The sequence below is a fragment of the Pollicipes pollicipes genome, unplaced genomic scaffold (assembly GCF_011947565.3).
Source record: "Pollicipes pollicipes isolate AB1234 unplaced genomic scaffold, Ppol_2.1 Scaffold_6052;HRSCAF=7182_pilon_pilon_pilon, whole genome shotgun sequence".
In the NCBI taxonomy this organism is placed as follows: Eukaryota; Metazoa; Arthropoda; class Thecostraca; order Pollicipedomorpha; family Pollicipedidae; genus Pollicipes; species Pollicipes pollicipes.
The window spans coordinates 22316575-22339295 of NW_023596805.1; the positions used below are offsets into that span (position 1 = coordinate 22316575).

At 57.0% G+C, this 22721-nt stretch overlaps 1 protein-coding gene across 1 annotated transcript in view; it reads right to left on the reverse strand.

Moving 5' to 3' along the window:
* LOC119104354 (histone acetyltransferase KAT6B) overlaps positions 1-22077 on the reverse strand; it is a gene marked incomplete at its 3' end in the record, with an annotated part of 39484 nt that extends 17407 nt beyond the window's left edge. Inside the window, exons 1-5 of the mRNA XM_037228048.1 lie at positions 21940-22077; positions 11923-12078; positions 8008-8268; positions 3844-4083; positions 99-302 (exon numbers count right to left, since the gene is read on the reverse strand). Coding sequence (XP_037083943.1) covers positions 99-302; positions 3844-4083; positions 8008-8268; positions 11923-12078 — 861 coding nt within the window. The remainder of the gene's footprint in view (positions 1-98; positions 303-3843; positions 4084-8007; positions 8269-11922; positions 12079-21939) is intronic.
* Between the last annotated feature and the right edge of the window lie 644 nt (positions 22078-22721).

Consider the following 22721-nt stretch of genomic DNA (forward strand, 5'->3'; position numbering starts at 1 on the left):
GGCGCGCGGCCGCCAGCTGGCCTCGCAGCTCCGCCCCCTGAGGCCGACCCCCCGACACTGACACACTGACACACTGGTACACTCCCACTGGCACTGACCTGGTCGACGGGCTGCTGGCAGGCCTCGCACGTCTGACACTCGTCGCAGACCCAGTGGGCGGCGCGGGTGGCGCGCGCGCCGGCCGCCGCGCGCAGGCAGGAGGGGTGCACGGCCGCGCGACACCGCTGGCAGCTGACGAACGGCTCGCCGCTCGGTCCGGCCGTGCCCAGACACTCGGTGCACACGTTCATGTGCGACGGCGCCTGCGGGCGCGACGCACAGGTCAGAGGTCAGAGGTCACGCGGCCGGGCGCGGCCACAATCGCGCGCCTCTGTGCGGGGCGGCGCCCGCGGACAAGGCGCAGAGGTCAGGGCCCGCGGGCAGCAGTGGCGCGGTCGCCACCAGCAAAAGGTGGGCGCGTCTTGTTTGGGAGGCTTGTTGGAGGTCACGGGGCCTGTCATGCAGCTATGACACCTCCCCCGGCAGCCCATTGTGTACCTCGCTGACGGGGCGGCACGCTGGGAGATCATTATTTACATTTGAAAGGTGACGCGGTAGCAAGGCATGCTATTGTTCAGGTGCCAACAACAACGTATCTCCCTGATCTGTGTGGTAATGACGCTCCAGAAGCACTCCGTTGCTCAGAAGTGCCTTTACAAGATATGAAATTGCCACTTGTTCGGGTCTGGGGAGTGTCGTGCTCACTACAGCTCCATGTTACAGTGAACGGCCTTGTCCAAACTAACGCGGGCTTCATGTGAATAGGTCACAGTGAAGACCTTGTCCTACCTAACGCGGGCCTCAGGTGATTAGGTCACAGTGAAGACCTTGTCCTATCTCACGCGGGCCCCAGGTGTAAACAGGTCACAGTGAACGGCCTTGTCCTACCTCGCGCGGGCCTACCAGGTGATTAGGTCACAGTGAAGACCTTGTCCTATCTCACGTGGAATGAATGTCCTATCTCTGATGTCCTATGTCTGATGATGATGACCGTAGGCCTGACCTCTGATGCCTCAAATGTCCTATCTCTGAGTCCGCCGACCCAGAGAGCGTCAGCGGACCTTGCAAGAGGATCGAGGGCGCCGACTATGGTCCACGGAAGTCGAGCACCCACGCAGCAGTGTCGGTGCTTAGAAGGTAATACCTATTTTAGCATTTGAACGTGCCCCAGGCCGAGTACAATAACGGCTCCACAACTAACTGCGGGATCTATGTCAAAGTCCGCGGCTACTGCGGGATCTATGTCAAAGTCCATGTCCAGAAGACCCCATCGGGGCTGCATGGCGTAACTGCCGCGGCTACTGGTGCATAGCGTTACCAGAGCTCATCTCAGGCCTTTCGTAGTTACTAATGCGTTCAGACGGCGGCAACGCTTACACGAGCGATATGCCACGCACGCCGACATGAGCAGTCCTCAGCACCGAGGCAAGGTCGCTCGTGGCGCTGCTCCTCTCATCACATCCTCTGAGTTGTACTACCATTCTCTAAACTAGTGTGGGATTAGAGGATCATCCATGATCTACCATGCGGTATAAAAATTGGCGGGTCGCGTGCAAACACGAAGCACGAGTGCGGCTATTTTGCGAGGACAGACAAAAATAATCACCTTACAATAGCTGAGTGTAAATCCACGTGCTCGCTTCTATGTCTGGTGGCCGTTCATGTTTATTTCCACCAACAGACCTTTTTACTCATAAGTCACGCGACTGTTCCCCTTCATCCCCCCCCCCCCCCCCCCACACACACACACCACTCACAGTTCGGTTCGGTTCATCAGTTCTCCTGCCCCCCAAATTTCGCAGAATTCGCCGCGCAGAAGCCAGCGGCCGTCGGCTTCGGCTGCCGCCATCGCCGTCATCCACACTCCCTGCACCAGTGTTCTTTTGGAATATTCTGATACAGCAGCGCTAGATAGCAGCGCCAATGGCTGTCGGAGTGCAGTAAGTAGGAACGACACACAATATGACATACGTATATGTAGATATACATAAACATATCTGATTTTTTCACTAATTTCCGCTCACATTCCGGGCGAACTGCAACCGTTCACAACTCGCGACCTTCGTCTGCAAGGTCCGATGACCATCAGAATGAAGCAGCCTTGCAACGGGCACGGCTTTGGAAAAACAACACGGGTAACGGACGCTCAACCGCTCACTTGAGACAGGTCTCGCTCTATATGTGTCGCGTGCTGATGTTCGGCAGCGTCAGTCATTTAAACGCCGCTCCATCGCGCGGCTTCAGCCGATATTCACGGCTGCTCCGTCCAGCGCGACACCGTGCGACAGCAGGCCCCGGTCTCGGCTGTCCCGCCGCCGGGCCGTCACGCGACTAACTGACACTCCCAGCTGCTTCACCTGGCCAACAGCATGCGACCGCGCGTGCCGGTCACAGTTGTTCCATCACCGCGGCAGCGTGACACGCGGCAGCGGCCCACCGTTTGCTCTTGCCTCCGCTGTGACGTCACACAGCTGCAACCGAGAGCGGCTGCCCTCGCGCCGGCTGGCCCGGCCTCCGCTGGCCTCTGCGGCCGCCCAGTCCGTGATCGGATCACGCTCATCCCGACCCATGATCGCCTCAGCTGGCGCCGGCCGTCGGGTCCCCACCCGGTACGGGGTGGCCCGGGCGGTGACCAGTTAGACGCCGCACCGGCGTGGCGGCGCTCGAGCCATGCCTCGCAGCCCCGGACGGAGCGGTGGCCCGCTACATTCCGCCCATGGATTTATGCTGACGGCATCTTGATACAAGTTTAGGCCGAGTCTGCGCATGTCACCGTTGACATGTCAGCTCGCTGGTCACGGACCGTCCAGCGGGCATCCGTCAAAGACGGACGTTCCAGCCATGCCGGCGAATATTTAGCAACCGGCCGGCACGGTGAGCTCCTGAAAGCCCTGCATGACGCAAGCTGCTATCACCTGCCGCCCGGTCACAACAGCACGGTGTCCGCTTGGCTCATGACCTGAGCGGCATCCACCGGGCCAGCCGGCCGGTAACCTTACACCCCTCCAGGCCGCCCCGCCTGCAGCTCTGCATCCCTTCAGGCCGCCCCGCCTGCAGCTCTGCACCCCTCCCGGTCGGCCAGCCTGCAGCTCTGCGCCCCTCCGGGCTGTCCCGCCTGCAGCTCTGCACCCCTCCTAGCCGCCCCGCCTGCAGCTCTACATCCCTTCAGGCCGCCCCGCCTGCAGCTGTGCACCCCTACAGGCCGCCCCGCCTGCGGCTGTGCACCCCTCCAGGTCGCTCCGCCTGCAGCTCTGCACCCCTCCAGGCCGCCCGCCCGCAGCTCTGCGCCCCTACAGGCTGTTCCGCCTGCAGCTCTGCACCCCTCCAGGTCGCCCCGCCTGCAGCTCTGCACCCCTCCAGGTCACCCCACCCGCAGCTCTGCACCCCTCCAGGCCGCTCCCTCCGGCGATCACGGCGGATCAGCAAACCTCGCTGGCCAGTGATGCCCCCCTCCCCACCCCTCGAAGCGGTCCATCAGGGGCTGTGTCACCCATCCGGCGCGAAGTGTCGATGCTGACCGCCCGCACACCATCAACTGTGGTGACGTTCAACGGAGCAACATTACAACACACACTCCTTACACTCCCTCCGCGCACTGTGCAGGCGAGCGAGTCAGACATCCGCCAGCTACTGCATGCACGTACTGGCGCCAGAGTCATTGATGAATATGACAGCACTGGAAACCAGGTAGCTGCCGGTCTATCTGCTGACATGTCGCAGCTGGGAACCGGTGTAAGTGCCTTCGCTCGCCGGCACCGTGCGCAGTTTGGGCGCGGCCCGGTCCGGCTGGCGCGACCCTCTCACCTGCTTGGGCGGCTCGGGCGGCGAGTCTGCGTAATCGACGCGCCGCTTCTTGGGCGAGCCGGCGGCGGCGCCCGCGGCGGCGGCGGCGCCGGCGGCCGGCGGCAGGCGCGGCTTGGCGCGCGACGGCCGCGGCTCGGGCGGGTTGAGCAGCGCCGCCACCGCCAGCGACTCCTGCGGCAGCCGGTACGTGTCGTCCTCCTGCAGCACGTGGCCGTTGGCGATGGCGCGGCGCAGGCTCACCTGCCGGCGGGCGGACACGGCGCGTCACGCGGGGTGTCACGCGGGGCGTCACGCGGGGCGTCACTGCAGCCCACGCGGCGGCGGCGGCGGCGTCCCCCTGACGGCCACCGCGGGCGGTGACATGTGGTCAGCGAGAGTTAGATCAGCACGCCGACAATGGCCAGAGGATCCGCCTGACACCGGGCGGCCGTGTCGCACCATTGCACGGCGCGTGAAGACACGCGCAATCCCGCCTGATAAAGACACGAGAGGCAGAATCGTCCACAGAACTCGGGCGGCAAAATGTAAGTGATGAGCTCAAGCTACGTGCTAATCGCTCTGCTCGCAGTGTTATGAAAAGTCAGGGGCGTCACATGCAGCACTGAGGGGCGAGGACAGCCGGACGAGCAGCAAGTTTGGAGCGAGAGGCAAGCCAGTGCGGTCAGCTCAGTCCAGCATCGAAACTGAACGTCGTGCCACCACCAATGCTGGACGGCACGACACCTTTCCGGCAGCAGCCGTTTCCAAGGTACAGCACACGGGGGCACCTACACTAAATACAAGCGAGCACATCTGTAACAACCCGTTAATGCATCAGCCCTCCCACCCCAGCCAGACCTTTGATCAGACCATGTCCGCAAAGTCAAAACGCCCCACCAACGCGGCGCGCGTCGCGGGCAGGAGCGCAGCATCAGGTGCGCGCACGTGCGCCAAGTGCCATTCTTCTCACCCATCTAAACAAACGGCGCATGCCCATAAGCCAGCGGTGAACATCAACGGACCAGGTGTGACGGCTTAGTGTCTGACAGTCGTTTCAGCGCGTGGGAGGGGCATACCTGCACGTGCAGGTGCTAGCGCGGATACCGACGGCACTACCAAGAAATCACGGCGTCTTGCACCTTGAACATGCCGTGCTGATGTTTAAATCCTCCTCCGACCCACCGAACACTCAGCTAAAGCCAAAATGACCTGGCTCAATGTCAGCCACGTCCAAAGAAAGAAGAAAACGTGAGCACGTGAGCACGTGCCCCATGGACCACCTATAGCACCTGTGTCACGACAAGGTACATGCTCATATGGCACTTGTGCACGTGAGCACGTGCCCCACGGACCACCTATCGCATCTGTTTCAGAAGGTACATGCTCATATGGCAGTTGTGAACAGCAAGGCTCATGTCCAGGCAGCGGCACGGACCTGAAACAGTGCACCTAATCTGATCGCTCCAGCTACGGTGGCACCAACACGGCGCGCCCACTGCACGAGGGGCGGGGGCGGGCTCTCCGAGCGTACTAATTCCGATCATGATCCTGATTGGGCTCACATGATACGCATGCACTGATGAAGCTTAAATCATTCCTGGACCGTGTGCGTGTTACACTTTATGCGCAGGAAATCACACGTCTGACCGCGATAGCGTAAGGGAACGTCCCGCTAGCGCGTGCAGCGCCAGCGCGTTTGCGCTCTGCACCGGATGAAACCTGCCTAAACAGGCTATCCCGGCACTCCGCTATCTTGCAACGACAAAAAAACGACAGGCGCGGCGTGCAGGCAAAAGCCGCAGCCTGCCTTAATGGTGCCGTGCAAAACTTGCGCTAGCGCCCTGCGTACATATCGAGGTCCCAGTCCCTTTGATTTGCCCGGTGCCGGATCCCACTGCCATCCTACCGACGTGCTCCACCCGCGTGCTCGCGTCTGGACGCGCTACCGACCCCGGGCTGCCTGCCGCGGTGCCGCGGCGCACAGTCCAAAGCAACGCACGCGCCTGACCCGTGCACCGTGCCTGCAGTGACGGCCGTGATCCCCGTGGACCGTGCGCCGCGCGGCGGCCGTGTTCTCACTAGCAGCCCCGCTCGCGCGGCCGCCTGACCTGCGGACGGGGCAGCTCGACCTCTGCCCCCATCTGGGGCGCGACACGTGGTGCGCACCACCCGGCACTACGGCCGGCACCAGGGCCGCTCCGCCCAACCGGTTCACACAACGGTACAACGCTGCCCACTGTCGTCCGAGCCGCTTCGGAACAGCACGGTCCAATGCTTGGGCACCGAGGCTGACGAGGCAAACATCAGCATAGCGCCTATTCAAGATGCCAATTATGAAATATAGTAACGGTTCAATGCGTGCAAGGCACGCCTTTGGAATAGGTTTGTAGAATTTTGTTGCTGATTAGGGTTTAACGGCACGTCTACCGCTGAGGTCATTCCGCGTCCAGGCCTTCACGGTGCAACAAAAACTACAGCCGCACACGTCGTTGCAAGGGAACACTGTGACTCCGGCTGACCAGACCGACGGACGGTGACCCGTGTGCAGCGTGATGCCCCGGGTCAGAGCGACAGAGCCCGACGCGGCGCACTGTCGCTGCAATGGACACCGTGACTCCGGCTGACCAGACCGACGGACAGTGGCCCGTGTGCAGCGTGATGCCCCGGGTCAGAGCGACAGAGCCTGACGCGGCGCACTGTCGCTGCTCACATACTGAATCCGACGGCGGTCAGCGGTCAGATACAGCGTTTGATATCGCACCGGGCGGGTGGTCAGTGTCCACGAGACGGCCGGACCGCCAGCGAACGGCGCCATGTCAGAGGTCGGGCACAGTAACGGATGACGACCGATTATGTGAGATTCCAATTGGGGGGAGATAACGAACATTACACAGCTTTCACGCCTCTGTCAGGTGTAACTATCGCGGACCAGTCAGCACGCTCATGTGGCACATGCAACACAGCTTACGGTAACGGCACACGGGCACCGGGACCCGTCCACCCTGCCGAGGAATGCAACAGGTCTGGCGACGTTTGGATTACATAAACACCTGCAGCTCCCGAGACCACGGCGCCTAACCGTTCTTCCAACGCCTTGGTGAAACACGCAACCGAGATACGCCTCGTATTGTTCTGCACTACCCGTCGCTTGTGAACAACCTTCGCGCACGGATGCCTACTGTTTGCATGAGCTACCGCATGCTAAAGCACCATGAAGACAATCTGAATAAAGATGAGCCATCATATCAAAAGCCATGTTTGGGTCGTTAGTACCGCATGGTGTACACCGCTGGGCACAGGCGGCAATATTCACATACGATCTACCCTAACACAATGTCCATCTGCTATCGATAAAACTAACTAGTACGCAATCATCTATTCCAAAGCGTGAGCCAATAGCTGGCACCCCACAGCCAGCGTCTGAATGGACAGCACCGCCCCGTCCGCCACATTTGTCGCAAAATGAAGTGGTTCGCATTTTCTCCGCTTCAAACACGATCTGAGCCAGCCTTGCCCCACCCACATTATAATTCCTGCTGCTGTCTTCAGGGCCGCGACTACACCCGCCCACCGACGGACGGCCCGCCCGCTAATGACGGCCGCACTGAACAGCGCCGCGCGGCCCAGCGCCATGGGCTGAGCGCCGCGCGCGCGCCTCCGCCCCTCCCCGCTGCAGACTGACGGGCCTCCGGCGCTGCTCGGGCGGGCGCCGGGCCCCTCCCCTCTCCCCTCACGAGTGGGGCTGTGGTGGCTCTCTGGTCCCGCCCCGCTCACCGGCTCGGATGTTTTCGTTCACCCGCTTCGTCGAATCGGGATGTTGTAGCGCGCTACTGCACTAACCGGGTGTCGTATACATAAATGGCGCGAGTGATGCAACTGTGCCCGTGCAGATCAAAACACGCCGGCGTTTGGACAGCTTGCGAACATGAAGACCTCACTCCTGGCACGCCATAGATCAACTCCGGAGTAGCAGGAATCAAGCCTTCTTCCAGCTCTTTCCGCCACCAAACTTACACGCAGCCAGTTTCCATACTACCGCGCTAACACATCGTCGCTTGCACACGCAGCAGCACACTTATTATTGGTTCGTGGCGATATTTCGCGCGGCGCACCACGCCATCCCGCTCCCCTCCCCCTCCCCCTCGCACCACCGGTACCACACTCCACTCCCGGGGCTCCACTGACCTTGAGCGTGGTGTTGAGGTCGGCTCCCTCGGTGACCTCGATGTTGTGCGCCTGCAGGATGTACTCCTCGATGTCCTTGACCGTGGCCTCCACCAGGTCCTTGACGCTCTTGACGATGATCTTGGTGAGGTCGGTGCCCTTGCTGATGACCACGCGCGTGGGCCGCGGCGGCACGTTCGGCACCTTGTACGACACCACGCCCTTGTTGTAGACGCGCTTGATGTAGCCGCCCTCGATGGCCCGCTCCAGACTCGACAGCACCTGCCGGCGACCCAGTGACGTCAGCACCGGCCCAGTGCCGTCACAGAGCAGCAGACGTCAGACAGCGCGGCTGGTGGACTGTGGACCGTGTTCCCCAGATCGCTGCGGCTCCCGAGTCCTGACAAGTCAGGACAGCACAGCTAGCCATGCGCCACGACAAATGACTGCTTTTAGAGCATACTGTCCAGGTCAGTACAATGTAAGATGGTCAGTGTGTAACGCTGCATGTCCACTGTCGGGGTCAATCAAGCCAAATACACGTATAATAATACGTGTTCCGAACGACCGTGCAATTATGTTGTATTGCCATAAATCTTGTCAAAACAAATATTTTTACCACTTTCTCACGTACTGAAAACACAAAGCCTCACGCATATGACACCTAAGAATATGTCAACAGAAGATATCAACAAACTACCACCTATCGCGCGCATCTTAATTGTGTTAGATTATTCAGAATATGTCGCCACAACAAATAATTTCAAAGCTATTGCGCAAACTGGAAACTAAACCGCCAGAACGCAGAAATAAACCATAATGGTGCAGGGAACACAACGGGGCAGCTAGAAAAGCGTGGTAATCTGAAAAGTTTAAGCGCGTAACAAATTCCGATCCACGCAGTGACCCATTTTCTGACCATGAGCATCCCACGTCTCACTTCTGTTTTACGTTGCCTTAGCCCACTTTACGACTTAACCTACTGTAATGGCCGCACAGTTTCACGGACCCGGTGGCATCACATATTTCAAACTGAGAGCGGTATGCGACTCCTAGCCAAGTCCAGACGGCTGGCCTTCGCCTGTACGAAACCGAGGGCTGAGCGCAGGGAATTAATGGCCGTCGACACTTGGTACGCCATAGTTCGTTCCCAGCTATGGTCACTTTCCACATCGTGAAAGCCGATTCTCGTGCTACACAGATGTGTGTCGTGTTGCAAACAATATCGTATAACTCGTCGAGGATCCATATCTCAACGTCATCGACCAAACGCTTTGTGCGGACAATCGCGTAAAAAGACAATAACCATCGACGCCGCGGTCTCCCGTGTCATTTATGGCGGATTTGGTACTATCAGCCTCACTGTCAGTAAGGCTGATAGAACGTCTTCATCCCTCATGCTCGTCATTGTGAGCACGGCTTGGGAGGGGGGGGGCGGGGGGGGGGCTGGCTGCCCCGGGCGCGTCCAAGTTCCGTAACACCCCAGGTTTTCAGTTCCGGCTGCACTGTGGGCGACGGTCGAAGAAATCCCAGACCTTTGTCACGCTCTTTTCGTTTTTCACGTGTCTGCTGTTTGTGACGCTTCGGATGGGCTGAGCACGCGGAAAACGTCTGCCTCGTGGTCTAGTGGTCACTCTCGGGGTCAACAAGCAGCAGCGCACACCGCACCAGCGAGACCCTCAGGCAAGTACTTATGGTGTGTGATAGTATCTCGTACGCACTTGACAGTGCCGAATACTGAAATACTCGGGAATTGTCATGGGATCACGTGTGCGCACGTGCGGAGTACTATTACCGGACGTTCAGTTTCAACTATACTGTTGAATATCACGTACTACCCAGTCAACCGTACTGCTGAGTACCAAGTCCAGCACCCAGTTACTAAGTACTTGTTATTGAGTCACGAAAGTGACTCAAACAATGGAGCTGACATCCTTAGCCTCGAACCAAACAAACATTTGCTTTATGCAACAGAGTGAATGCAAAAAGTAGCCCGCAACCAATCATATGCCGTGCAAGGTCATTGTACGAAACTGACTTCCTCTGAAGTCGTAATTATCACTGACGTATCCAAAGTGCCTGTATCCTGGAAGACTTACGCGCTACATCGACATCATGCCAAAGTACCTTTCTTGTCAGCGGACAGGAAAAACTCACATCGTTCTACAGGTATCCGGAGATAACGCCACTACGCAGAGATCCGACATGACTTCGAACCATTTTTTTGTTTAATCTGCGCTAGTAATGAGTTATTTGATGCTCAAATTGTGTGGAGCGACCGCCCATATTTGTTTCGTGCCCTCCTTAATGATGCCTGTGGGTGGCAAACACCCATTTCAGCACGCGAATAGGAACTGCAACTTAACCTATTGTCCAATAACATTTTTGGCTTGGTGCGGCATGGCGACACTCAGATATTACTGTTAAAGTTAAGCTAGCGATCCGGTGCATGTAAACTGCTATTCGTTGCCTAACAAGGGGCAGCTCGCAGCTCCCGCTACGCAACGTCTCGGTACCTCGCTCCCACTCATCCGCATGCATCATTACATTATCATCATGGACGCAACAGCTGATTTTTGCCTTTCACCTGAGCTCTAATCCTAGAATAGTTCGCCACTTTCTCCGACCACCGCTTCTGTCTGGGTATTTATAGTTAGCCTTGGCTGGCCTGGTGATCGGGTTATGTGCAGCTACTGACTCTGAGTCAATATAGCCTTCCCAACCTCTGCCATGGCGGTGGCTGGCAGCCGCCTCGCCCATATCACGCAACAACCATTAAAATATCCAAAATCATAATCATTCCACGTTAAAGCAACGTCTTTTCGCGATGCACCGAAGGCATAGCATATGCCTTGCATTGGTTTTCACGGTACGTTTTTCGCCAAATTACAGGGGTGCGCCTGGCGAAGCTCAATGCCACGCTTTCAACGGGTTGAAAACATTGCATGATGCGGGGGAAATTGAAATCATGTACGTGACCACGAAAAACGCCAAGTGCAGAGTAGCCTTTGTTCAGCTGCCGCATTTGCTATTGACAAAGAAAACTAGCTCACGAGAATTGGCCAAGCGCTCCCCGTGGAGACATTCGTGGCACTGTCAATCATATATCCTTCCAATATCTATACGACATTTAGCTATCAGCAGCGTTGCATCAATGTTGGCAAAATGATGCACCCCAATATCCCATCATGACACAAAGAGTTCCACACGCTGAACGCCAACGAAAATGTAATCGATAACAAGGTGATCGACACTAATTTCTCCCGGCTTTGGGCATTTCAGTTACTTATACTGAACCAAAGAAGGCCTCCAGGCGATATCCCGAAAATCGCTCCTCATTCACCACGTCTGGACGACAGGCAGAAGATAGTTCCCTACAGAAAACACTAGCTGGTTTGCGCATTGGCATCAGCTCGCTACTGATCCAACATAACCACCACTCGAACGACAAACGCTACCGATTACAGCAGCAGGACCACCAGCTGTCGACGGCGTCCAAATCACCTCAGCTAAAAGTGGCATACGAGCTAAATAACATGCTCTCCACAAACACGGAGGTGACGAGCACGGCAGAGCATCCGCACTTCTGAAGCCAATGCACCCTCGCCATCAAAGTCATGTTAGCTGCATTACTCATGTCACCCTGTCGGAGAACAGATGCGCTCAACGTGGCGGCCAAGAATACATCGCGAGTGCGACTTTCCGCCGCAAAGCATGGGCTTAGCACACTGCCGTGTTGTGGAGATGGCACCCACTGTCCACGTACAGCGTCGTCTCGACGCCGACCTGGGTGTCGCTGAAGCTGTCGGGATGCTGGGGGGGGGGGGGAGGGGGAGGGGATATCCGCGTGATGTCTCGACACTGACCTGGGTGTCGTTGCAGCTGTCGGGGTGCTGGGGGGGGGGGGGGATATCCGCGTGATGTCTGGACACTGACCTGGGCATTATTGCAGCTGTGCAGGTGCCGGACGGCGCTGCAGATGCGCTCCTCGCTGGGACGCTGCTTCTGGTACTTGATCTTGGTGATGGCTTCGGCCAGCCACTGGACCCACTCCTCCAGCGTCGCGCCGTCCTCTCCCGGGTCACACTTCATCTGAAGCAGCACCAACAGCAAGCTCAGCACCGCTGGTGGCACGCAGACGCCTTAAATACAGCCCGCTACCAACAGCACGGAAGGCATCGCCTCAGCAGGTGCAATGCGCCCGATAGTGGTGTTGGTAATCTGATTGAAACAGTGCGCCAAACACTTGTTTATGACAGCGCTGCGACATATCCGCAACGTCCTTCGACTCTTTCACATTTCGCGTGCCACATATTAACGGAACGAGGGCGCCCACCCGACAGTACCAGAAACAGAGCGTCCGCCTGACAGTACTAGAAACAGAATGTCCGCCTGACAGTGGCGGCGGTGATAGCTGACGTCGGGCCAGACGGCTTGCGACGCGGACGTACCCAGCCTCATAGCAAACACGCGATGATACATGACCCGTTTGATGCGAAGTCCAACGAACAGCAGTCACTGGCGTGACGAGGGGCAGCATTTTAAGCCTTTGGTTTTCCACCACGGCTCGCAAAGGATCATCACCAGGCTGCGTTCCACGGTTGTCAAAACCACTCGCAACCATGGTACGCACGCAGCTTCTTGGTAAATGCGAGCGTGAAGCTGATAAATCCGCCTCGATTTACTCGCCATGTGCATGCTAAACAATCACTAACTTATGCACACTGGAGTTGTGTGACAAATCATCATAAGTCAAATGAAATATTCACACATTAAATGTTTTACGACCGATGGTCACCGTGGCCATTGGTCAGCGGAGTTCCAAGGGTCGTAACACTCACGCTCATTAGTCCCCCCCCCCCCATAAATTAGCGCTAAACCCGTCATCGCAGAAGCTCCGCACGTTCCGCCAGCAGGCTTCCCCCGCGCGGTGCCCTGGATTATTAAAGTTGTCTGAAAGTACGGCGCGCTATTTTCCTGTAATGCTGCACCGTGACCAGTACGTACTGGTCGTGCGGCGTCCTAACGTGGCGAGACCGAAGATATCTCAGTTCTCCGAGCGTGGGGCTAGTTTCCTTCCCGGCCCGGGCGGGCCCGGCTGAACTTGACCGGCGGCCCCGGCGGCGGCCGCCGCACCGGGGGCCGTCGGCCAGCTGAGCGCGGCACGCCCACCGCCGGTCCCAACCGTCGTCCGGGAGCGGCGGGTCCGGCGGGGCCGCGCGTCCGCAGAGGCGACGCCAGCGCCGCCCTCTCCGGGGAGAAAGGCGCCGGCACATGGACGTACCGATCCCAGCCGGGCACTGTCCGACCACGTGACCCCGCCCGCTGCCCCTCCCCCTCCCATTGAGCTGGACGCGCCTCTGTACGGCGGGAAGCGGCGCGCGCGAAAGCGCGGGCTGCCGGCGGCGGGGTGGCGTGACGTCACGGCCGGGTGGCCGGGCCGCAGTGCGGCGGAGCCCGGCCGCCGCCGCCGGTGGCCCGGCCCGCACCGCCGCCCACCGACCGGACCGTATCGCCGCCAGCCGGCCATGCGTCCACCTGAACAGCACGCACAACACGCATGTGGATCACCGACACGGATGCGATCACCCTCCATGCTGAACAGCCACCGCAGTTCTACGGGCGTGCGTCGGACAGTGGCGTAGCTAATGAGAGGAGCAAGATCATGCCCCCAACCCCCTTCCTTAATCACTCCCTCGCCAAGGGGCTAACACAAGACATTGGACGATTTGTAGGTTGGGTGTCACTTATATACTGCCCCCCCCCCCCCCCCACTCTCCTAGGACAATTTTGGCTACGTGGGGTCACTGGGTATAGGTAGTCAGCGCTTGACTGAAATGCTTTCGCCTTCACATGTCCGATTTTGACCTGATCAGCAGCCCAGCCCCCCTTGGTCAGCCGTGGCGGTGACGTGGGAAGCGTCAGAACATGACAGTGTTGGCCGTGCCTCTACCCGTCGACCGCTCGCCCACCCACAACACCTGTCCAACCCCCACCACCTTCAGCTTACGGACGTTGCGCAACAGCACCAAACCCTCAAACATTACAGCGATTGACGCGTTTAACCAACGAGCACCAAACACAGGCATTGACCCGCAATGACAGCCTACAATGATTTGCCGACTGCCAAATCGTGGCGGTACGTGACGCGACACCTGGTTCCCACTGAAAAGGGCACGTCATGCCGATGAGCCAAGAGCGGCGGCGGTGGCGCGCTGCCGCCAGAAGCCCGAAACCATGCAGCGCTCACGTGGCCGAGCGAGGACCGCGCGCCAGGCGGTCACGTGACTGGCTCGGGACTCCTCCGGCGACGGGCGCGTGACTATCTCGGCTGAGTCGGAATCCTGTGCCCGACAGGTCGGTCGGATTTTCTCCAGCCGCCTCCGCGGAAGAAAGTTTGCTAGAGCCTGAGCCGCGCGCGGCTGTTCTCAGGGGTATTCATGTTTGGAATGCAAACGAAGTCACGTGACTGCCTCGGAGCAATGCAGCCGGCAGTCACGTGGTCCGCGATCCTGAGGTCGTCATCCACGTGACTGGCTGGAACAAACGGGGCGTGGGCCGTAAATAGCCGGTCCGGGCCCAATCTGAACATGTCGGGCACTCCCATGGCACCGTCATGCACCACGCTGGCAGGAGGCGGCGTCGCGGCGGGGCCAGGTCCGGTTATGATGTGTTGACCACGTTCCACGTCGACCACGTCGGCCCGTTCCCCAGCACCTAACGAAATGTGAAGAAATCTATCAAACTGAAAAGTCTTTCGAAAGAGGGGTATCATTGGTGATAAAATCTAAAATGTGGCGACGTAATAACAAAACAGGATATCTGGAATGTGGCTGCACCACGTACAGGTTCAGAGGAAAATCCAGTATCATATGACAAGAGGGGAAAAACTTACATTTCCGCGGTTTTTTTCAATGCTCAGACTCCGTTGTCAGCGGTTTACAGCCGCGTCGGCATGGAATGCCATTTTAAGCCCAGTCACCGACGACCATGTCCTATTAACTGGTACCAGCTCAGCCGTAGCGCACATGAATCGGCTCTCGTTAGCAGGATGAGGCTACCGCGTAAATCGCGCTGTCGCGCTGCGCACAGCCCAAAACTATAAAACAATACGTTAGCATCGGATCGAAAAGTTGCAGATCAGCTTGTATGTTGAGTCTTCTCCATGTTTGTTCAACGTGGGTCTGCGGATACTTATCCACGCCTGAGAAGTTTTCAACACAGCATGTCCCGACGCCAACTTATTTTTTGGACGTGCGGGAATATCAGCAGCAAAAGGTGATCTCCAGTTCCCACATCGGCTTCACATTGACAATTCCTCTTCCTTCAGTGGGATAATTCATAAATGTTGGTTACCCGACTCTTGACAGATCTCCGACAAAACTGTCACTTGGTTTGAACCAGAAAAACTTCCCTGACAACCCTGACTGCATCCGGGAGAAGGTCATACATTGGTTATGCGATTAATTCTCAGATTGTATACATGTCAATGACACTAGATTAAAACCCGAAATCTACTCCGCCGAGGGCCGATGTTGCCGTCCAGTCGCACAAAATAACCACTGGAGCATGAATCACAATAACAATCACAATAAATCACAATAATGATCACATCCGTGCCTTCATATGCCAGCGCTATGAAGGGGACATCAATTCTTAAGAATGGCACAAAAATCACAAAGCCTTGTCCACTACATGATTTTGTGACGAATGGGTTCCGACTCCAGGGTTAATTTGACTCTTCCCCAAAGGGAACCTTTTGCGCCAGATTACCTTGCTTAGTCAACGCCTTAGAATGCATGACATCCCTTTTTTGAAACATGACTTTGCCCTGATAACATTTAGTTGCGCCCATGCGATAGAGAGTGAAAGTGATGGGCAAACCATCACATTCCAAGCATTTAAAAAATTGGTAAAATGTTGGGTCCTCCACATATCTATCTACGTGTTTGTTGCCTAAATTCGTCCCTCAGGGTGTCGAAATCATGTTCTTGTTACCTGCACGGATGTTTAAAAGATGGAGCGTAACTATCCCTCACTAATGTCGCCATTTTAAATGCGGAATTGTCGACTGTTATAAGGACTGGGGTGTTATAAGGACTGTTTCAAATAAGCAAGCTTTGAACCACAAATCTTCTTAGAATTGTGATAAACTCAAACGTAGGCTGCTAAAATGCGACGTCAGCATGTGCAAAAACTCGCCGAATGGCACAAAAATCATGTTTTCAGTTTCACTTTCGGACCACTTTCTCACAAATTTCATGACTGATGTCCTGTTTTAACCTCATGACGCTACAGTGAACACTCTTCGTCCACAAAAAGCGTGTTATCTCTCACTTCAGTCCCCACGTCGTGCGGGCGTCAAGCCCGGGTCGTGGGCGGCAGACCCGCACTCAACCGGTCGTGATTTGTTGGACATGTCAGCAGGAGCATTTCCTAGCATTGCCTCTGGGGGTGTAGGCTCAAACATACGTAAAGATGTTGTGTGATGAGAAATCAGACCGATACACCGCATGAAATTTACTGCTTAAAAGGTCACCAAACTTCAGATCATTAACTCCGACGATTTTTAAACCAGCTGCGAAAGATACACTCGGCGACCTTTCGAGCGCCGGATGACAACAATGCTGAGAGGTAATGCCACCTCTAGAGGCCACCATCACAACTTTGCAGCGGTCTATTTATGTGTCAAACAGGAAAGATGGGCCGTTGAGAAAGAATGAGACGACTGGATTTGCAACCTGAGTCGGACGCATCTCAACTGGATACGTCCCTCTACAGTCGAATTCGAATTTAACATATACCAGTCTCCCCTTAAACGATACGTGTGTTTCGGGTACAAACTGAGATAAAAAAGCAAACCCGACTTCGAGCCAGAAGAAATACCGGATCTAGGATGTCCTTTACAGTGTGCGGAGCCTTGGATCTATTCCCTAATAATGACGCACGTCTGACGACCTGTGATGGGGGCCGGGTGGCGTGAAACGCTGTCAACGTGTCGCTCCCATACATGGCAAGGAAAGCCTGCACAGCCAATATCACATGATTTATGGGTAGAATGGAATCTCAATGAACTTTTCCATGTCCGCGATTACAAAACGGAAAACCTGCTATACTTTTTTCTTTAGATGTCCACGACGTTTCCCGGTATTCAAAAAAAGCCGTAGTCCCCCCATCCAGTTTTCTGAGCCGCACGAATGAGCCCAGACCTCCAGCCCGGCCCATCTCGGAGAATGCGCCGCAGCACCCTTTTGGCTCTGAGCGCATCAACTGCGCGTGACTTCGTGCTTTGTAACAACCTAGACACCCGCAAAGAACGACCCGTCATTTCAATACCGCGTGCAATCGCGGAGGGGCAGACTGCCGTGTCAAACATGCATTGTTACGAGCATCGCGGTTCTGATAAGTGCGATCGATGCACAAAACAACCGTGCGCGCAAACGCTGAAACCATATCCGTGGTAATGGGGCCCGATACGACAATTTTCTGTCGTACTGACCGGCCCGCCAACTGAAATTGGAGCAGAGAGCTCCACGCCAGCCGCAGACACCGCCAAATAATCTGTCGTTAAATGATCTGCCGCCAGAGGAACTGTCGTCGGATGGTCTGACGTTAGATGATTTGTCGTTTGATGATCTATCGTTAGATGATCTGTCGTTAGATGATCTGTCCTTAGATGATCTGTCGTCAGATGATCTACCGTTAATTATCTGCCGTCAGATGATCTGTTTGTTAGGTGTTATGTCCTTAGACGATCTGTCGTCAGATGATCTGCCGTTAGATTATGTGTCGTCAGATGATCCGCCGTTAGATTATGTGTCGTCACATGATCAGCCGTTACATCATCTGTTGCCACATGATCTGCCGTTAGATCATCGGTCGTCAGATGATCTGTCGTCAGATCATCTGTCGTCAGATCATCTGTCATTAGATGATCTGCCTCATGATCTGTCGTTTGATAATCTGTCGTTAGATGATCTGTCGTCAGATAATCTGTCGTTAGCTGATCTGTCGTGGCGCGTCACTGCTGCCACGGGCGTCCCTCCCCGCGTTCCAGCCGGGTGAATGGCATCTTCGTCGTGAGGCACATCGGGTGCGACACAAACATAGGAAACAGCAATGTTATACCGCTGCGGACGAATTATTTAGGTGGCGTTGCACATGTTTGCTCCGAGCCTGTTGGCACTGCATGCATCTTAGTCCACATGAACAAACGACCTAGGAGTGATAACATTTGAGTCATTTTTGAGCCAGAGTGATGACGCGCCTCGAATGACTTCATGAACTGCAATACTCGGGTTGCAAAAGCCAGCATATGGTTAGCATCTGCCAAGAACCGAACTGCCGTCAGGAATTGGAGCCAGCCCCACAGTCCCACAAAACCGCACGACTGTTCTGCGTCTGCGCATACACATGAGCAGCTGTTCACCCAAGCAGTGCCCGGCCGGCGAACAACCCAACCCACCCCCTGCGCCATGCGCACCTCGCCGCAGCCAGCTGTCCCGGCCCGGTGCGTCGGAACTCGGCGAGGAGGGGGAGACACGTATGACGCGCACGCATCCGGAGGGCCACGGTCTCGCACGCGCGCGCGCGTCCGCCGCCACGTTGTAAACAAGCCGGTCACGTGACCCCCCGGCCGTGTGACGCACGCGGCTGAGTCACGTGGTGCCGCCGCCGGCGCCAATCAATGGTGTCTCGTGCGGCGGCTTCCGTGTGAGCGCCGGCTGCGCAGATCCAGGTGTGGTCCGGGCCGAACGGCAAGGGCAGCGAAGAACCGGCTCCAGGCGCGGCCGAGTCGAAACCACGCGCAATGCCCGGTCTGCCGTTCCGTGACCGTGCTCCAGGGCGGCCTCCTGACTCAGGCGTGACTCAACGCTGTCGCCTCCGCGCCGCCGCCACGACCCTCCAACACCCCCGTGGACGCCGGGGACGTCTGGCATTCGACGACCCGTGGGCCGGACCCATGAGTCACGGCGACGGGCGGCGGGGCGACTGGCGCGATGAGATACGGCGCGCTGGTGGCAGCGCGGCCGCCGGCCCGGCGCGGCGGTCCGGCGGCAAACACCGAACACGGGCGGCCGCTGACGCCGCCAGACAAAAGTCGATCGAGACCGGACTGAGCCGGACCTCCCACCGGCCTCGGCGCAGCAGCCGCCGGCCGCTGTGGACCGGGCGTCGGCCGGCACTGCCGCTCCAGACCACACCAGTCCGGTCCGGCTCACACCGGTCCGGCGCCCGGTGACGGCCGCCGCCGACAGCGCGTGTCGCGGCCGCACCGGGCGGGAGGCGCTCCCGGCGCCCGGCGTTCACAGGTCGGACGGATCAGCTGGGGGGCTGGTGGAGTGTGCGTGGCTCGACTGTGCACCACAGAGCGTCGACGACCACGCAGCACGCGCGCCACCAGGGACGCTAGATCACGAGCCGCCAAACATGATCGGGCGATTGGGGAAACATTACCTAGCCATGACACGTCCGCAGTTATTGCACCGCCGAAGTGGTCAGCGAGCAACGGGTCCCGGATATCAAGGGTGGTGGGTTCACATGTGTCAATCTTTCCCCACGAGCATGCATAACGTCTCAGGTGTCACGTTGCCGGGGGGGTGGGCAATCTCACAATATGGAATAAATGCGAGAAGCCATGTCAGTAGAACAGAATGGTAGGGTTAAATGCATGGGAGCAAATTTATCTATCGCCTTCAACGAAATTACGTCACTAATGTTTGTCATCACCAGAATGCATCGCCTTCCACCACACGCTCGTCACGGACGCTCCAGGTAACTTACATGTCCGGTTAAATAACTTCATGGTCCACTCCGACCGCGTTTGTCTTTTAAGGCTGGAAATGCGTCAACAGCCTGCTCTATTGTATCGTACAGGAATTTGCTCGTCATACCATACTATCGTAGCTTACAACGGTCGTTTGAGGTACGATCACCAACGGCTGCCGAAGCAACGACGAAAGCGTGACTGAGGATCAGGATGCTTGATTTTGCACGCCGTAGATGTAGGTCGGCAGCGGGGCTACGTGGAACCATTCGCTTTTTGTGAGCATGTTTTTGCGGTGGAAGCGATGACAACGCATGGTTTCTGCTTGGCGTTTTGCTGCTCCATGCTTCGCGGCTTAGAGAATGCTGCGAGCAAATGTGGCTTTCCTCCTCGCCCGTGAAGCACCCTTCCAAGCGGCTGGTTAATGGGGATATGAAAACTGCACCGATGATTTGCATCAGTGACGTCTGCTCTGCGTTTCAGACTCCACGACCCAGGGACTAATAGCATTGCAAGCCCTGCAACCGAAGCACAACATCGCACGGCTGGGACACCCCACGTCATGCCGCAGCGACAATCACACCTCTGCAAAAGTTTGTGCACGAGCCTTTTCACGGCTTCGATTTCAGCCGTCGGTTGGCTGTCATGGGAGGCCCTCACTGGGCGGACTTGTGGCGGCCAGCACAGAACGCCAAGCACTTGGACGGTGAGGGCGCCGGTCCACGTTCCAAGCAGCCGTGAAACGTGGTCGGTGCATGGCGGAAGCTTTCCATGCTTTCCGGAAGTGCTCGAGCGTCCACATAAATTTTCTATTTCGCACAGGGTCCAAGGGTGTTATGCCTGCAGAATTGACGTTGAGCCTTATACTCAAAGATGACGTTAAACCCTGTACCTGTTGAACCTGACACCCTGCAATGATTCGATGTCCATGCTTCCTCCAGATCGGGGCACTGAAGCCTGCGTTCGGTCCAACCGGGCACTGCGTTCGAGGGCTAACCGGTGTGGCAGGCCGGGGGGGGGGGGGGGGCGAACCAAGAGCGGACGTACCCACGGATCCGGGCGAAGAGGGGCGGCGTGCCGGCGTCCGGCGGAGCCGCGCGCCGGCCGCCGGGCCGCGCCGCTCCCAGTTGGCGGTGTGCGAGCCGCCGGGGACCGGGCGGCGACCGCCAAACAGGACGCGCCGCTGCCGGCCCCCTTCACTTCCGCCCCACCTGGCTCCGGCCCCTCGGGCGCCAGTCCTCGCCGACGAGGCAGGATACTCCTCGTGACCGCGGTAGGACACACTCCCAAACACACGGTCGTCCTTGCTCCCGTGCGGGACACTCCGCCGCGGTCAGGCGGCGTGGCCGCGCGCCGAGATAAAAAAAAATCGGACAAAAACCACCAACGCCGGTCGGCATCAGAGGCACATCAGAATTAGGTACATGTTATTTTCGCTTTCATCCATGCAACGTCCTAAAACATACCTAAACGTTTCCTCAACAGCACGCAGGACCCTCGCACTTCGTTTCATCGCCCAAGCCCCAAAGCGAAGGAGAAAGCAAACGGGTTCTGCTTCCTGTCCCACTGTAAATAATTAATTTTCTAACTCACCGGCGCTCACCAGCGGGAAGTCAGCAACATTGATGCTGCGTGGTGCCACCTGTTTTTCAGGGGGTTTCTAGCCGATCAATGAGAGTGCGGGCGGCCGACGGACTTTTTGTGCACTTGACCCGAGCCCCGGTCGAGCGCAAACGAACGTCTGACTTCTCCATGCACTATACCTGTGTCGGCTCTAGTCTGTCAGCCGTTGCCCGGAACCCTTACATTGAGCTAGGGGCCCTGGCCGTCCCAGCGGACGGCTGCGTTCAAAAGGTTCGGCCATCTGCTCGCCGGGCCAGGTGCGATCGGCGAACGCGGCACCACGCGCTCCGCGGCCATCTTGTCAGCGCTCCCGCCCGATGTTAGGCGAATTTCCACACGACTTATGTGGCTCCAGAACCACTTCGAAGACGTCAAACGGCCAGCAGTGCGTAGCACAAGGTTCAGGGCTTATGCCAATGTATGGGTTTGCTACGATTACTCTTATGCATGTTTCATATCGCCCGTGGAAAAACACGGCATCCACCGGCACGCAGAACACGGGGGCGCGCGCCGTACGCCCAGCCACCAAACATTTTTCAGACAAAATCAGCATTCTGGCTTACCTTTGCGTAGAATCACGGGATGCAGCGTTCAAAAAAACGCTTCCTGATAATAATACAACACCACTTTACACATTAATCACTGAGAAATATCCACATAACACGCGCGCGCCACCGCACTTCGATCCAGCCCGCTAGCAAACATGGCGGCCGCCGCGCGCCGCTCACGGCTCGTCAGGGACTGCTCCCGCCGCCAGGCAGCGACATCTACATGAAGAAATTGCAATGTACTGAAGCGTACCATCATAACGTCGCCTTTTAAACACATCACGTAGCCATAATTGAGCCTAGGAGCATGTTAACAAAGTATTTACACCTACATGGATGTTTATATGATAATTCTGTGTTCAGAAAGGCAGAAACTGTACATAAAACTTCATCAGTGCGACAATTCTTCCAACTGGGCCTTTGACTGAGGTGTTCTTACAAGCATTGTGATTGGTGAACAGCATTTGATTACAAAGGTGTCATTGGTTTATTTGCCGTGGAGTGTTCCAAGCGAAACAGCTATTGATTTAGTGCGTCTGTTGTTGCCGGTGGCGCGGTTGATGTCAAATGTTGTACTTCAGTCGACTGAACTGGCATAATTGGTGGCTGTAGCCGTTGGGCATGAATTGGCGGGGCTTTGGGCGAAATTCCATTGAGCTCCGAGCGTCGGAACACGCGGCCTGCTTCCGTGTCGGAAGCGTGAAAGTGAGAGCTGGCACCGGATACCACTACAGCAGACGGTAGAATACACGGCGACATGGAGGCTTTGCGTTGACCCCGGCGGCTGTTTTAACTAA